At 42.2% G+C, this 18,412-nt stretch overlaps 1 protein-coding gene across 1 annotated transcript in view; it reads left to right on the top strand.

The window, feature by feature from the left end:
- The window catches only part of wasf1 (WASP family member 1), a 57,104-nt gene that overhangs the window by 19,023 nt on the left and 19,669 nt on the right, over window positions 1-18,412 (top strand). Inside the window, 2 exon segments of the mRNA XM_034202747.1 lie at window positions 8,084-8,238; window positions 9,098-9,232. Coding sequence (XP_034058638.1) covers window positions 8,106-8,238; window positions 9,098-9,232 — 268 coding nt within the window. The 5' untranslated portion in view covers window positions 8,084-8,105.

Genomic DNA, 18,412 nt, shown 5'->3' with positions numbered 1-18,412 from the left:
GTGTGTGTGTGTGTGTGTGTGTGTGTGTGTGTGTGTGTGTGTGTGTGTGTGTGTGTGGGTGTGTGTGTGTGTGTGTGTGTGTGTGTGTGTGTGTGTGTGTGTGTGTGTGTGTGTGTGTGTGTGTGTGTGTGTGTGTGGTGTGTGTGTGTGTGTGTGTGTGTGTGTGTGTGTGGTGACACTGATAGCTGATGGTGTATCAATGGTCTTTCTCCACCAAGCCCTCCAAGGCTTAGGCCCTTGACCTGCTCCATATTGAGGGGTCCTCTGCTATATTGTGTGGCAGTGTGAGTGAGTAAATGCTCCATTAGGATTCATTAGAGCCTTTAGTTGGACATATTGTCCTGAGTGCACTGAGCCGCAGCGGTTGAGGGCGGTTGAGGCCCCTCTCTCTCCCCTGACACGTGCCGTCCCTCGCCCTGCTTTGTGCTCACACACAAAGGATGAGCGATCCCAGATCTCGCTCTTCTTCTCCCTCTCATATTGCGTTCATTCATCAGCTGCTATCACTGTACCCACACAACAACCTGATGTTAGCCAAAGCACCCCCCCCCCCCCTTTACACCTTCCTCTTGTTTTTTCTCCCTTGGGATATCATAAAGTGACCAATAACATCCCACTGCAGCCGTTGCCATGGTGATAGGTGACAGCGGGAAGCACCCCCCAAGATGTATGGATCGTAAAAAGTGGGAGGACAATGAGGCTGGCTATCCTGTAGACTGGATGGAAAACTAAAGGATGGATAAAGAAGGGATGAGCAGGTAGTGGAAACTGTTCCTTTGAAGTGATCGTAACTGATCAATTAATACGTATAGGTGGGCTGAAGGGATGGTCCTACTCTGTTTTACTGGCTAGGAAAAGTGAAGGAGGAAAGAATAAGGGCACAAAAAGGGAATGTATAGGGAAGCCATAGTCCTCAAATAAAAACACATCAGCTCATGGTTTAAATAATTCAAACATAATGGGAGATTGTACATTTTTTCATTGTTCAATTTAACCCCGCATTCTTTCAAGAAGCTGCCATTGTGCTGAATTGTCAGACATCTGCCTCAGAATAATGACTGTGTGCAGTAATAAATGCCTCATCGATTTCATCCCCTTTGTGGAATATCAGCTGATGATTGACTATAAAAATGATATTATGAAATACTGAAACTGAAAGGGTTTTACTCCCCAAGCAGTATATCTAACTCGACTACGGTGAGCGAAGCTTCATGGTTGTCAAACCGCGGTCCTGCTGTGTAAGACTGGTCAGAGAAATGGAATCAATCAGCCGCACAATATGCTGTCGGTGAATATTGTAATCTATAATGGGTAATTGTACTGAGCAGATTGTTATGCGTTACCCTCAGCATCTCAGTCCGTATCAGACGCTCTTTCATGTAATCACTTCATCTGTCTTTCTATTTGGTTACCTGTGAGTAGCTAATGAATTCCTCCGCAACACATTTCTGCAGTCTGAGAAAAAGCCTGACGCATCAAAATCATAATGTCTTTATAATTTGCTGTCTTGTCACACTGCATCAGCCCATTAGAGTTCATCTATTCTGCTGGAGTTGTATCTTTAATACATTTTAACTCCTTAAGCCTGACGGTAGCATACCATGTTCAGCCCTTTGGTGTAGTTAAAGTAGATGTTTGTGATCAAGATTAGGGATCATTTTCTCCTATCAGTCTAATATAACATGTTTGGTATCGCTAGAAAGTCTACAACAGTTCTTCTGAGCAACTTAAAACACTGTTTATCAGCATGTCTTAATAAGGTAAGGTACTCAATGTTCTACAGTCAAGTTTGGCCTTAAGTGCACTGGTTGTCAGTGGCCACCTGTTTTGTATATATCTTCATAAATTCTATCGTAAGTTGTATATGTGAGTGTCTTTTTTGGGCCAGAGAGTGCTTTTATTGGAGATGCAGAGTTGAAATGGGGATGACATTGCCTGAAATGGGGAGTCAAACCTACTTACTTGGCAGCGGACACCACAATTCAGTGTATTTTAATTGAATGTGCAGTCACAGTTGCATCATTATCCGTGGAATCTTGTTATAGTGGTGATATTTACGTCTTTTTTTTATTATATGCTAGGCAAGGATACAAATCTTGTATCTTGTAAAAATAAATTTATTTCGAAGGCAATATACTAAATAAGTTAACCTATCACATTCCTAAGCTGATTACTTTTTCAAATAAGACAAGAAATGTGAATACAAACCTTATGGTTGAGGAGCTACACCTGATTCATTTTGGGGATGTTATTTTTAGGCATGTTTTCTTGCTTAAGCTAGTCATGATGAGCATCCTGTATTTTTCCGGTGGAACACTCTTTGTGCGGGAAACCTTTTGTTAAGTCACTTCTCATTAAGTCCTATGGGTTAATGGAAAAGTGCGAGTGTTGCTTATTAAGCCCTCACCCATGCAGGTAAAACATCTTCTGATTCCACCTTGTTAAAAACTGTCACATTGTTATGGTTTTGTAGATTGTACTTGGTTTTAGCTAAGTATCTCTGTCTCCTTCATTTTATGTTTCTCTCACTGTCAAAGCCAAGATGATGTGTAAGCTCTCTCTCGTGGGAACCCAAGAGAAATGACAGCACGTTTCTCAGGGGAGCAGCGCTGTCATATGCAATCATGTCAGAGTATGGTATAGAGAACCCACAGCGGACAAACGCAGCATGTATGTGTGTGTGTGCATACAGTAGTGAGTGCTGGTGTGTGTGTGTGTGTGAAAATGTTCCCTCCCGTGGACAGCAGCCTTGAGTTAACTTATGTCCAATCAGCAAGGCGGCAAATGTATGCTGCAGTCATTAATCACCCACAAACGCATATGTGCTGCGGGCAGACAGTCTGAGGAATACTTTGAAATGCGAGCCAAGTTTACTCATTAGTGATGTGTCCACACATTTAAATAAATTCCTACATTGAAACTGTCCTGATACATTATGCAAAGAAAACATATTGTAACCTTGCTTCAAACAGGAATTGAGCTCAAACTAGAACTACTCAATGGCAGAAGTTAGAGAGTTCTCTTCCTCACTCCTAATGTTTGTTTTATTGACAATGAATAATTAAGTTGTATAACAGAGCAGTAAATATGATTTTATGACTTTGAAACACAGACCCTCTTACAGTAACTGGTTATGTTTGAGGCACACCTCTGAGTATGGCATTTATGATCATTTAATCTCTATTTGAAACTGAAAATCTCTTCTCTGCTATTTGAAAAGCCCTGAGGAGTTCAGGTTGGTAGAATCAATATTACGACTTAACACAGACTTTCTATGGGGTTTTATATGATGGGCCTTAGAGAATAGGAGTGAATGCTGATTCTCTCTGCTGTCTTGGTTTGGACTTCATTATTCTATCCTGTTATGTCAAGTTTTCTCTGTCATCCGTGAAGTATTTGTTCTTAGATCTTTAGTCAGATACAAATAAAGGGATTTTATTTTTGCATTGTTGCCCACATTTGTGTACAATGGTTGTTTTCCATCTATCATCTTTTTACACTGCCACCTGAAAGCCTGATTTTCCCCTCTTTTAAGTCAAATCTGTTCTCCGTCATTCTCAGAAATAACTCTTATGACCCACTAGGAAGGAGGAAGGTTGTTAAGAGGTCAACACATTCATTTAAGGGGAGATGAGAGGGAAGGAAAGAAGGGATGGGCTCATGGGGATATACAACTTGTAAACCTGCCTGGCAGATACATTTGTCTTCATCAGTGTGTGTGGCTGTGTGTTTGTGTTAAATAAGCTATTGTGTGGATGTGCAGCAGAGAAATAAACTGTTCTGATGGACTGATTTAATTGCGTTTGCCTCTATCATCTGTCTCTGTTCACCTGTGCCCCAGAGATATGCTGAATATACAACCTATACACACTTAATGTTCTTATAAGTAAGGCAATGAGCTGAAAAGAGGTACATAAATGCCTTATTGATTTCTGATATTAATCCCAAAGGAGGGGAAGGTTTTAAGGGGAGCGGATTGCTTATGCTGTGAGTAAGGATGAAGGTAAAGCAAAAGGAGATGCACAGCAACTTCAAGAATATGAGTATAACATTAGGATTTGTGGTTGTTATCTTGAGTTGATGACAAGACACCGCCATCATGTTGGCTAACTTAGCTTAGCACAAAGACTTGATACAGGGGGAAACAGTTTGCCCGGATGTGTCCAACAATATTCACCATGAAAATATTCTTGTTTGTTTATTCTTACAAAAACAGAACTGTAAAAACAGCAAATTGCTACTGTATCTTATATATATATATGCTGGATTATTTCTAGGGGAAGCACCAAGTGTTAGCGTACAGACTTAAGAGTTAAATGAATCGTCTAACTTGTGACAAGAAAGCCCTTAAGTGTTTGGTCTGATATCCTTTTTCCTGCTTTTGTGTGTTTTTAAGATGATCCTCCTGAACAAGCAGCAGGTGTGTTGGGTCTGAAGGTTAAAGGTCAACTCCTAGTTTACACCTCCACCTTGGCAGCTCAGGGGTTTACCCTCCATTACTAAGACTTCCGCAGGCTGTAACATGTCAGCATACACTGACTGTGGGTGAGTGAGAGACTTGGAGAGAATAAAGAAATCTCCAATGAGTGGGGGGGACATCTTGTTATTTAAGAAGTAGGCAGGCATTTGGAGCCGTGTTTGGCTTTGTGTCGCAGTAACATCGCCCGCACACCTCATTGAAACCACTTTAACAACGGCTTACAGAGGTGCAGGTTCCCATTCTCTCCTTTTATGGGCATTTTTGCCCCCATTTAAGACTCTTCCAAGATGAATCACCTCAACAAAGCTTTTACTGGGCTCCCTCTCTTTCTTCCCTACAACCACCCATAGCTGGGCCACTTCCTAGAATAGCCTTCCTCATCTGCCTACATTTGAATGGATACGGTCAAAAATCATGTTTTTTTTCTCGGTGACGGCAACACCGCTAAGAATACAGCCGGATATTAAAAGTACCAGACATGTCAATTAAAGTGTAATCAGTGCTTTAACAAGGCCTCATCACTGTCAATCCCAGTGGATCACTCCGTCAGCACCTGATCTCCACATCGCTGCACGCACTCGCTCTCATTACAGCAGAGAGGCGAGGTGTTGTTAGCATGATTAACTGGTGTTGGTCCCTGTTGGGTTATGCGGATGGATGGTGTTTTGCCCTCTGTGGTCCTGATTGCTTTGCTCTCATTACTCACCCTTTTCATCACATATCCATGCAATGTTGTGTAACATCATGTTACACTCATAATGTCTTGAGTTATTTATGTGACATTTTCCAACACCTTTTGGATTGATCCGCATACATTTTGGATCCCTGATTCTGTCGGCTTTGGTGATCCCCAGTCTTTTCCTGTAGCCCAACCATGAAACTGACATTCCGAGTTCTGACTGAACTATCTCAACAACTATTGGATTACTATGTCAAGAAACTGAACATGGACATATCTGCTAAATGTCAGCCTGTTAGCATTGTCGTGGGGATGTTAACAGCCTTAGAAAAATGGCTTTTTGAGGTAGAAAGATGTATTAAGCTCTGTTCACATATTATGGTTCTGTGCCTTCTGTGGTTTGGGGAAGTCATCTTTGTATGTGGTGTTCGTGTGAGTGGAGGACAATTGGGACTGCACTGCATATGTAAGGCCATTAGCATGGCTGACTGGGCAGACAAAGTGCTGAGGATTGTTAGCCTGGCTGTGCATGATGAAAAAGGACAAGACAGTGCTAAGTTGGTGAAACAGATGAGGCAACGTCAAAACATGACTTCCCTTTCTTTTCCTCCAGGATCCTGTTAAACTGTACTTGTTCTCACATCGTATTCCCTCTCCATGGGGCCTTTTTACCCTTAAACTCACATCATGTTCTGTCATTTCTCTTTCTCCTATGCTTATATTTTTTTAATGCTTCTCCGATCTGTAAATTAGAGGTGAACTGTGTTTTTAGTGCTGATGAGCTTTTCTCCATGTTTGACTCGACATGTACCCTAATACTGGATTCTGTTGCTCCTTTTACGCTTAGACGCACCAAAGTTCTCTCAGAGCCGTGGCTCAATGACTGTACCCGTGCTCTCAGACGCGTCTGCAGGCATGCAGAGAGAAAATGGAAAAAGGATAAACTCCATGTCTCCTTAGAAATCCTTCGTGCTTGCCTTTCCGACTACCAGACGGCAGTCAAAGCAGCCAAAACAGAGTATATTTCTCTGTTAATCTCCAAAAACAGCCATAAACCTCAGGTTCTTTTTAATGTCCTCAACTCGATCATTAATCCCTGTGATGTTTCTCCAATTGTGCCATCGACTACTCTCTGTGATAAGTTTCTTACATTTTTTATTGAAAAAGTATCTGCGCTTAGGCTAGCCCACACTCGTGCTACCCTAGATCCTGCTCCTTTACTGTGCCCTGCTGTCCTCGACCACTTTGAGCCTGTATCCCTCTCTTCTCTCTCGGATGTAGTCAAGCACCGGCGGACGACAAACTGCACCTCAGACAGCATTCCCTCTCGCCTTCTCAGAGATGTTTTCGAATCAGTTGGAGCAAGTATTTTATCACTTATAAATACCTCTCTTAGCTCAGGATGTGTCCCAGCTGCCTTCAAACATGCCGTGGTCAAGCCACTACTTAAAAAGAAAAATCTCGACCCTTCCATTCTCGCAAATGTTAGGCCCCATCTCCAAGCTACCTTTTTTATCTAAAGCCCTGGAGCGAGTAGTCTACGCCCAGCTGCAGTCTTTTTTAACCATGCATGGCATCCATGAAAAGTTTCAGTCTGGCTTCAAACCCATGCACAGCACTGAAACAGCCCTTTTAAGGGTTTTTAATGATCTGCTCCTAGCCGCCGACTCAGGTAGCCCAGCTGTCCTGGTGCTGTTAGACCTGACAGCTGCCTCTGACACTGTGGACCATAGCATCCTGTTGTCACGGCTTGAACAGTCCGCTGGCATCACAGGCTCTGCCCTTGCATGGTTCACGTCCTACCTGACAGACCGTAGCTTCTCAGTGCAGCTAGGTGCCTTCTCCTCTGCCAAAGCCCCTCTTACCTGTGGGGTTCCCCAAGGCTCGATTCTGGGCCCCATCCTTTTTCTACTGTACATACATACCTCTGTCACGAACCTTGGAGTGACCTTCAATAGCGCTTTTAAATTCGATAAACAGGTCAGCAGCGTAGTCAAAACCTGCTTTTTTTAAATACGACTATTGGCCAAGACCAAGTCCTTTTTATCTTTTAAAGACCTGGAAAGGGTTATTAACGCCTTTGTTACCTCGAGGTTGGACTACTGCAACGCTCTGTATGTGGGTATGGACCAGGCGTCAATTAAACGCCTGCAGCTATTGCAGAACGCAGCTGCACGTCTACTCACTGGCCACAAAAAGCGTGACCACATCACCCCAATTCTGGCCTCACTGCACTGGCTTCCAATTCGGTTCCGAATTGATTTTAAACTCCTTTTATTTGTTTTTAAAGCACTAAATGGGTTGGCTCCGGCCTATATAGCTGAACTCCTCCAGCGCTACACCCCAGGCAGAGCTTTAAGGTCGGCTGACCAGCTGCTGCTGATAGTGCCCAAGACCAGGCTCAAAACCCGAGGGCACCCAGCCTTCGCAGCAGCTGGCCCCAGGCTCTGGAACACTCTGCCCCTCCATGTGAGGTCGGCCCAGACCCCAGGGTTTTTTAAATCTACTCTTAAAACACACTTCTTCTCTCTGGCCTTTTAGTCAGAGCGGAGCACGACTCCTGACTTTTCCCTGTGTTTTTTATATATCTGTTGTAATTTATTGTCATTTATTGTGATTGTAGTAATGTGTTTTTATGTGATTGTAGTATTTATTACATGTAAAGCACTTTGGCCCGACCAAAAAAAAATCGCTTTTAAATGTGCTTATAAATAAACTTTGATTTGATTCTCCATTGCTCTGTTAGAAAAAATTCTGGTAAAGTTTGACCATATCAAACAGTGAAACACTTGTCTTTCTTTTCTGTCTGTCTCTTGTATTGTTGCAAACAACAAAAGGACAAGGTATTTTACAAGAATTGTCGCTCTTACTAAGTTGTATCTTCTTTTCCTTCACCCCCTCCCCCCTCCACCTGACTCCTGTAGGTAGTGGTGTCGCAGCTGAAGGATGCCGCTGGTGAAGCGCACCATCGAGCCCAGGCACCTGTGCCACACGGTGCTGCCAAGGAACATCAAGAATGAGCTTGAGTGTGTGACTAACATCTCCTTGGCCAACGTCATACGCCAGCTCGGCAGCCTCAGTCAGTAGCACAGACAAACACACACACACACACACTCATATTCTCTCACAGTTATAAGAAAAGACACACCCTGCACAAACACACCTTGGCTCTCCGTAAGTCGATTAGCTGACCGTTATAAATGAGGTACTTAGTCAGCTAATGCATACTTGTCAGTTTTCATTCTTTCCTGCTTATTTTCTGGAAACTACATTGCTGGCATTACAGCATTGGAATATGCAGGAAATGACCACATTTTATAATCTTACACATTCAAGATCACAATCACAATTACATATTTCTGTAGTATTTCTAAAGATATAATAGAACATACTTACAAATCTGTAGAACACATTATTTAAGGCCTTTGTTAGTAACCTGATTAACCGAAATTGAAGAAAAAATAAAACATTTAAGAAAAGATATAATTTTTCTTCATCAGTTAAATGTGCGTCTAGTATCACACATGCCTTAGTTAAAACACCTCGACACACACATCTCCAACAGAGCAGTCAGCCCCAAAACACACAAGTACAGCACTTTCTACTGTGCTGTGATTGTGTCTTACAAAGCATTTTCATTTCCATTTTTTAAAACGAGCACATAAGTGTGATAGATATAAACTCCATACAAAGATAGTTATACAAGACAAGCAGACGGTTGATGTTAAACATAAAGTGAGATTGTTCAACCAAAGACAAATGACACTTTGAATAAATAATAGAAATGTATTTAAGACTTAATATTGTCATTATAATTGCATAATAAAATAATGTTCTTTGAATTATTTAATCATTTTAAATGTTAACACTGTTATTTGACTTTAAAAAGCGTGAAAATAAATAAAGGGCGTGTTCTGTGCCTGTGTGTATCTGTGCAGGTAAATATGCAGAAGACCTGTTTGGAGAGCTGTTCAACGAAGCACACACCTTCTCTTTCCGGGTCAACTCCCTGCAAGAACGCGTGGACCTCCTCTCCATCAGCGTCACACAGCTGGACCCCAAAGAGGAGGAATGTGAGTTCTCTAGAAACACACACAAACTTACTTGTGCACTCTGTTGCTGTCACTCACACCTTCACCTCCTACTGCACTACATTGGATGTGCACTTGCTGATGTGCCTTAGAGTGTGTTTGTTTATCACCTGTGTGATGGACCTCGCCTGCCCCCCCCCCCCCGGTGTTAATGGCTGCTATTAGAGGGACAGGCAGCCATGAGACAATGTCATTTTTCATCCCCAACAGTACAAAACAGAACACAATTCAGAGTTTCACTTTGGCTGAAGGCAAACTCTGAGTCTGAAAACTTAAGCCATTTGGCGTTTTTTGGTGTGTATGAACTTTTTCCTACTTTTAAGAACATATATTGAAGAACACCACCCTTAAAGTGTACTAATCACAAGCATTAGGAACGATCATAATTCTGAGATTGCAGTTTTAAGAGTCCTTTTAGCTCCTATTTCAAAGGTATTTCTCCAACACATAATGAGCAGTACAGGTAACCGGTATTTTTTGACAAATGCAGACAATTGGGCTGACAGTGCAGTCTAGGAGTTAATTTGTGAATACATATAAATAGCCAATACGAACTGATATTGCTACAGGTTCCTTACAGAACAGCTGCTTTGCATGTGTTTACATGAGTGTGGTATATAACAGAGTTGTTTATGTATTCCTGTATTAAAGCTAAGACAGTTTGTTGAATGTAGCACACTTGCCGATCTCCTGGCTTGAGATGTGAACCCCAGCTGGCTTTCCTAACTTCAGAGTTTTATTGGAGGTGCAAATGCAAGCAGAAAAAAGCCCTTGAAGGTTTGCTCGTTTACCCACTGAAGACTTCTCTTTGAAGGGAGACATTGAATCTGTGGTCAGAATGTATCTTTTGGAAGGATGACAGGATAGTGGGCACAAAGTCAAAAGAGAGGGAATCACAGCGGTGTAATACCATGCTCCAAGGCGTCGTATCGATTTCCCATGGGCCAGCAGTGTGTTTATGGCTTTGCACAATGCTACCCTTAACTGCTTCCTTGTCACTGACACCGAGACAGTAAAATGCTCACTGAGCTGAACTCGCAATTATGGCTTTCCTGTAACTGCAGGCTTTGATACTTTTTTTTTACAATCCAATAAATAGTTTGTTGGTTTTTGAAGAATCATGGGGTTGTGTTTTAAACACAGTCAGAGAGCAGACTCTTAGATCACGGATTGTTTCTTCTAATCTTCCTTTTTGTTATGTCCTGCAATTTTTTCCCGCTTCCCCCTTCAGTAACTTCACTCTTTTGGATTGCTTTGCCCTCTACCTGTCTTTCTGTTACCACTCCCTGCTTCTCTCCCCCCTGACCCTTTCTCCTCACCCTGTCCACACACAGTAGCCATCATAATCTAATAATTGTGTGTGATCTAATTGTGGAAGTCTGTTGTGTGGGGTGTCTCAGCTGGTAAGTGAGTCCAAATGATCCTTCAGAGGTTGAAGGACAGAGACACGCTGACACACTCGTCCTCTCACACACACAAGCCGCACTATCTCCCCCTGCAGAGGATAAGATGTTCAAATTGATCTTAACAGATACATATCTACAGATGTTCTTGGGGAAATGCCCAAGTAACAACAAAGATGGTCTTTGTATCATATTAACAAAAAGCCGTCCTGTTCATATTCATGTGACTTCTCTGCTTTTTGGATATGGATTATTAGTGATGCTGTGTGTACGCTTGTGTCCAATGAATCTGTGCATGTGGTCCTGGGTTTTTATCTCCCTTCATTAATAATCCTGACTTAACATCTTTAGCCTAAAGTACTATCTTGAGAGACGTGGATAAGGATCAGCAGTTGCAGTTTAAGTGTTTGGTGGTGTTGGGAGTCGGAGGGGAGGAGGAGAGTAAGGAAGATGGAAGGATAGAGTGATGGGCGCATAATACAGGCCACTGCAGCAAAAGCAGTGGAGTGTAAAAGGATTGTACCGCAGAATTTTCTGGGCCAGGTTGAAATGGCAGGTTGCAGCAATTTCCCGCTCACTTAAACTCCTCCACACACAAATGAAGTTGCCTAGTAAATGGAAAATCACACAGTTTACTCTGCTGTCCAGAATATTCTTCATTCAAGATATATAAAACCGCAAGGTAGTGAAGTAGTGTGTGGCGACTTCATGGAGAGAAGTCGGATGAATGTGACAGAAAAACGGGCGATTGTAGGAGGGGTCTGTTTCTACTAACTGCCACCCTTTATCCCCACCCCCAACCTTGCCCTGTCTTTACCCTCACCCTCTCAAACACACACTGCTGTACACAGTTAAAAGTGTATGCTTTTAGCACAAGCGTACGACTTGCCTTGTAATTGTGTCTGTGGGTCTGTGGTCGGCATGATAGGAGGAGTGAGTGCAGGCAGGGATGGGACATAAATCAGGACTGTGGAGAGATAAAGATAGGGAGGATGGGGGGATGGAGGAGAGCGGAACAATTATTTTACACATACTGTTCACTAAACTACTAAAAATCCTCTTTGGATATCTTTAAAACGCTTAATGATCTAAGAACATGTGCCGATCGACAGAATACACTCAGAAGTTAAAACTCAAAGGTTGCAACTTCCACTTTTAAGTTGTACATTTTTTTTGTTTGGCTACATTGTGGTGCTAAATCCTAAATCGAAATCATACAGTATAGGGTTTAAAATGTTGACATCACAGATACGAACAAAAATGATGAATTTTAGTAAAATGTGCAATAAAACCGTTAAATAAAGCATCATATTGAAATGATTATTCTGCCTTTTTTATTGCTACTGTATGATTTAGAGCATATTACAGTTAGATCAGCATTAGAATAATACACTGCAAGCAAGCAGTAGTTAAGAGATGTAATGTGTCTGTTTTATTACATACACATAACGATAACAATATAACAGTGAAGTGCTTAGAGAGGATATAAAAGCCAGACCAAAATAAATACATTAAAGGTGGGGTAGGTAAGTTTGAGAAACCGGCTTGAGATACACTTTTTGTTATATTCCATGGAATGCTCTTAACATCCCGATAGCAATGAATATCTTAAGTGCTTTGACAATAAATCCATAAAAACTTTCATCTGTGGAAGCCGTATTGCTGTAAAAAGCACGACCAATCATTTTAGCCGGCCCGGCTAAAATAACTGGATGGCCTACCTGCCTGTCAGCCTTCCATCTGTGCACAAACTTATCTCGTGCCCTCATTGGTCATGTGCGTGTTCGTGTGTGTTGGAGGAGGGGCTCTGTGAGGAAGTGGCAGATTTTTTCCGGCTGTGTATTTTCAAATTCTAGCGCACTCGAGCTGGTTTCTCCAAATGTACCTACCCCACCTTTAATCACATACAATTTTACATCTTAGAAAAATACACTTAAACATCACCCGATTTGGACTAAGAAACCGATATCAATCAATAAAATACAACTCATCTTCATAACACAGCTTAAAGATCATGCACACACACAAGCTGCAAGAACAACTTCCTAATTTTGTAATGGTACCATCCAAGAAGCATGTGAATGCACCATAGGCCATTCTTCCTAAAGTGTACTGTAAGGGATTAATGTATAGGAAAGTGGCCCCACTATGTATTATACAGGTTTAGGTGTAATATAAAGTTAACTATGGCAGCTTCAAAAGTTGTATTACACACATTAACTATATTTAAACTTCCCTTCCCAGTTCATGCATAATGTATGTGTGATAAAAAGCAATGGGACTTCAGTATTGCGAATTAAGATGAGTCACAATCTTGCAATGGAGTAGACTCAAACATGATGCAGACAGTCACACTGATATAAATCCTGTTTCATCAGTCCAGAGCATAAGGACACTGCGTGGACCACATGAAAGATGTCTCACTGAAGGTCAGGGAGACGTGAGACATGGACAGAGTGATGTATGCCGTGTCATTGGTGGTGGTTGAGGTCAAAAGTGTTTCATCACGTAGATTTATGCACGTTCAAACTGACACACACACACACACGCACACCTTGCCCACGCCCCTGAAGCCTTTAAAGAATATTGTCCCTTACATTGCCCTTTATGCCTCCACTCCCCTTCTCCTGACCGCTTACCCCCCCCAATACCTTCCCTGTCTTTGTTGTCCACCCCAGCCCACTCCAATCTCTCAGATTGATCTCTGCTCTCCCTTCATCTAGCATGGATGCTATTTGTGTGCTGTCAGGCTCTCATCCCCCTATCACTCCAGCCAACCAGACTAATGGCCTGTATCCCCTCTTTAATGGCACCGTTACATCAGAGCACCGGCTGCAGGCCATTACGGAGGGCCACGAAGCCACCCCGGGTCCCTGTGGGCTCTAACCGTTTCTTTATATACTCCATACTTGCTCTCTGCTCCTGCTGTTTTGATCAGACCTCTCTCTGTTTCCCTGCTTCTGTACTCTATAAGAGTTTTCTTGTTCTATTGCCACTTTGTTTCTCTTCTCCTTTTGACCCTCAGACTTGATTTGCATTATTTGTTTTGCTTGGTTTTTCATGTTTACTGCTTCGACTCTGATTTCCCCCACATTCGGTTCATACCTCTCCTTATCTTCCTTTCATCTGTCTTTGTCTACAGTTCCCTTTCTATTGAGGTGTTTTCAAATAGGCTTTGATGGCTTGACTGTTAAAACCGTACTTTCTGCTAAAGGCATAACAAAAAAACATAAGCAAAGTTTCTCCTTTTCTCAGAAACTCTTGTTTGTTATTGAGTTTCTTTGCTTTCCTCTGTGAATGGGAAGTGTGGAGTGGTAAGCTAGGTCATTTGCTTAAAGCATTTTGAGTTTTAAATGTGTTTTCAGACACAAAAGTAATCTGAATGAACATCTATGTTCAGAAGGGATTCATTCAGTGTTTAAATGCTCTTTATTTTTCTCACATGTGCGTAATGAAATAAATAAACGGATCATGTTTACACATAAACTTTATATGGTTTGGATCTGTTCCCCTCATCCCGCTGTGATTACTCGCGAGGCATTAAAAACAATAAAATATTCAAATGGATTAAATGTAGAATAGTATAACTTATAGGGGTGTAACGGTTCACAGAAGTCACGGTTCGGTTCGTACCTCGGTTTGGAGGTCACGGTTCGGTACGGTTCGGTACAGCAAGAAAAAGCAAAAAAAAGTCCCAAATGCATAATTCTCTTTTTTTAATAATGAACTGTATTAAACAGTTAAAAACAAACCATACACAGTACACTCAGATGGCCATATTATCTATAATGGCTGATGTCAAACAAAAAGGTTTCATCAAGCTGTAAAGCTAAAAAGAATGTCTTGAAAATATGACATCATAAATAATAAGAAAGTGTTTCAAGAGCGCAAAGTCGTTGAAAAACATATGCCAAAAGCTTCCGTTATTTATTTTGGTCTCTCGGCTCTCATGTCTATTGGCTTATTAAAAACAGAGGGGATCAGCTGTTGAACTGCTGTTGTCTTTTGCCGGGCTCCGGCAAATCTGGGTGATGCCTTCTGATATGATTTAGCATGTTTGGCGTGTGTTACCATTAGCATACCGCACCACTGTAGAACGGCGACACACCGTCCTCGTCCGATCCACCACTCGTACACTCCATCGTTATTGTAGTCCACAAGGAACCCGAAATGTTCCCACACAGCTGATTTAAAAGAAGCAGGTGGGTTCTAGCTCCTGTGTGTTATCTGAAATCGCCATACTAACTTTTCTTCTTCTTGTATTTTGTTCGTTTTGTTGTTGTGTTTCTTCTGTTCTTCATTTGTTGTTTAAGGGCGGCTGGCAAACAGCTTTTAGGCGCAATACCGCCCCCTGGATTATATATAGTGTAGTGGATACTGCCCTGAATGACACTTTTTTCCCACTCATAAAAAAGGCGTATTCGTCGTGTGACTGCGTGTGCCGAACCGTGACGTCCGAACCGTGACGGTACGGGACGAATACGGATACCGTTACACCCCTAATAACTTACATTTAATACTTCCTCCAGAGGCATTGTGGGTGAGCAATGAAATATTAAAAACACTGAGATAAAGCCTTCTAAAGAGAAAACCAGAATGATGAGGAGATGCATACAGTTCATCTTTTCTTAGTGCAGAGTAAGTCATTTTACTCTGTTATTATTCTGTGTTACCCACAACACAAGATGACATGGTTTATTCACACACTGAGCACAGCAATGGTAGTTTAAAACATTCCCAATGCTAGAGGTAGAACATTCAGATAAAGAGGAGAGAGGAAGAGCGGAAAATAAAATAAAAAGAGCAAAAAACAAGAAAAGGAAGCATAGTGTGGAAAAAGATTAAGTGAAATCTAAGTTTGTGTGAGGAAAGAGTTATAGGAGGGGAGATATGGCAACATTGACATTGGAGTTTAACGTGTGTGTGTGTGTGTGTGTGTGTGTGTGTGTGTGTGTGTGTGTGTGTGTGTGTGTGTGTGTGTGTGTGTGTGTGTGTGTGTGTGTGTGTGTGTGTGTGTGTGTGTGTGTGTGTGTGTGTGTGTGTGTGTGTGTGTGTGTGTGTGTGTGTGTGTGTGTGTGTGTGTGTGTGTGTGTGTGTGTGTGTGTGTGTGTGTGTGTGTGTGTGTGTGTGTGTGTGTGTGTGTGTGTGTGTGTGTGTGTGTGTGTGTGTGTGTGTGTGTGTGTGTGTGGATGACAACAATAAATCTGACCCCATCGGTTGAGTGTTTCAGCTAGATGCAATCTGTGAGAGAAAGATAGGAGAGAGAGAGAGAGATAAACGTTCCACCACTGGTTTACTGATAAGGAGCTTCACATGCAGAGATCAGAGGCTGCCGACCTCACTCTCTCACACACACACACACACACACACACACACACACACACACACACACACACACACACTTACAACCTCTCACTAACTCCCTCACTCACTCTGAAATGCGTACACTCACATTTTTCTCATTAGCTGAATGTCTTAACTAAACGGGTGTAATTGGTAGTTTAGCTGAATAAGTGACATTTTGTAATTAGGATGTAGAATGCTCAGATATCCATGTGTGTTTGACTCATTGTGTGTGTGTGTGTGTGTGTGTGTGTGTGTGTGTGTGTGTGTGTGTGTGTGTGTGTGTGTGTGTGTGTGTGTGTGTGTGTGTGTGTGTGTGTGTGTGTGTGTGTGTGTGTGTGTGTGTGTGTGTGTGTGTGTGTGTGTGTGTGTGTGTGTGTGTGTGTGTGTGTGTGGTGTGTGTGTGTGTGTGTGTGTGTGTGTGTGTGTGTGTGTGTGTGTGTGTGTGTGTGTGTGTGTGTGTGTGTGTGTGTGTGTGTGTGTGTGTGTGTGTGTGTGTGTTAGCCCACATTGATTAGTGCAGTGTGCCTCTCTCAGTGCTCAGTGTTGCTTGGCAGAGTTTTAAAGCCAGCTAACTCTGCATCAGATTCATCCTGACACACACTTCTGAAATGCCTCTCTCTTGTTTTTTCCCTTGTGAGTCACGATCTGACAGCTCTTTTCTCCCTCAATGTATTGAGGCGGCAGTACGCAGTAATCTTGCTTAACATACAACCCTCAGCAGCACCAAATTCACGCTGACCGGTTGTTACCTCTCTTTAAATAAACAAGCAGTGAGAAGGAGACTGTTGGTGCACTTTGCTGACCTTCACTCTGACCTTCCTCTGCAAAGGAGGCATGAAGTAAAACGCCCTAAAGGGATCAGCAACGCATCACTTGAATGTCAAAATATCTATTCCCACTTCTTTATCCCTTACCTCTCTAATCTTCACACCATTACTCCCACTTATCCTTGAACTTCTCTCCTCTGTGATCACAGTGGTCAGAGTATTTGTCCTGCCACTGTGGCTTTGATTTTTCGCCAAATTTGTATCATCAGTCACCTCTTAGGCCACCGATTTAGCAACTGAAATGTATCCAGATGCACTCACTGAGAAGATAACAAGAACATACTCAAATCTGCCCTGGAAAAAACCTCCAGTTCCGAAAAACTGAAATATAAAACAAAGGATAACAGTCAAATGATTACAGAAACGGTCTGTTTTAAACATCCATTTCAGTTTACAGACTAACTTAAATGTTACAACTTTGACTTACCACACTTGCAATACCTGTGTGTGCAGTTCTCAGGGGTTATAATGTTTTTCCTAAAACGATGAGTCAGGAGGACATAAGATGACAGAGCAACTAATTGCACCTTATTCATGCGGTTGTTTGCACTCATTGTAAACAATAAACTGTCTACGGTGTGTGTTAGTGTGTGTGCTTGCTGTTAAATGGCTGCTAGAGTATCTCCCTGGTGTTGTCTCTTCTCAGGTTACACCACATCTCTCAAGGGACCCTTTGCTCAAACAGTTCTGTATTATATTTCATCTATTTTACTGTCTCTCTCACTCTCTTCTACACCTCTCCATCCTCTTGATTTGCAAATGTCGGTGTTAGTTTTATTGTCTTTCTCTCCGCTCTTCAATTTTCTGCCTCTTCCCCCCCCCCCCATTTAACTCGTCTGTATTTCTTTTGAATGTTTCCTATGTGTCAGCTCGCGCTCTTTGTTTTACTGTTAGTGCCTCTTCACTCCCTCGCTGTGTGTCCCCTGTTTCTATCACCCTGCCTCTGTTGTGTCTGTGGAGTTTTTATTATCTCCCTCTTGCATTCTCTGGCTCCTTTCCCTCTCCCAGGGAGTCACTTACTCAGTGTGGCTCGCTGATAGTGTTTGTTAATAATGATACTTCAGTGCCTCAAGTGAATAGCCCTTCACACAGAGTCTCTGGAAGTCATTACCCAGCTCTATGCTGTTGGCTGCACTGCAGAAGATCAGATTGGGGAAGTCTGTCAAGTAAATTGGCTTTATTTGTCTCATTGTATAAAAACAATGAACATCTTGCTGAGTTGTTCTAATTATCTAGTTTGTGAAATCAATGTGCTGTGCTGGGTTAAAGTTCAATATTTGATTCAAGTGTGTCATTTTGTTTTGTGTGTGTGTGACGGGGTTCTATTTGTCCGTTCGAAACATTGGCTTAGTCGGTTGTTTTAAGCTCCAAAACTTTATTTTTAACAGAAACTAAAATATAGCGAAACAGCACAACTTAAACAAACAAAATAAAAGTCACCAAATCAGGCCGTCCATCACTCATGGAGAGTACACATGCTCTGGCTGTTGCCTTCACTGCAACATTCTCCCGAGTCACCTCCTCCAGGGCCAACACCGTCCCTTTTGAACCCATAGCCCCTCCCACAACAGGTTACACAATCAACT

This window comes from Gymnodraco acuticeps, unplaced genomic scaffold, assembly GCF_902827175.1.
Source record: "Gymnodraco acuticeps unplaced genomic scaffold, fGymAcu1.1, whole genome shotgun sequence".
Lineage (NCBI taxonomy): Eukaryota > Metazoa > Chordata > Actinopteri > Perciformes > Bathydraconidae > Gymnodraco > Gymnodraco acuticeps.
This window is presented reverse-complemented; position numbering and strand designations above follow the sequence as displayed.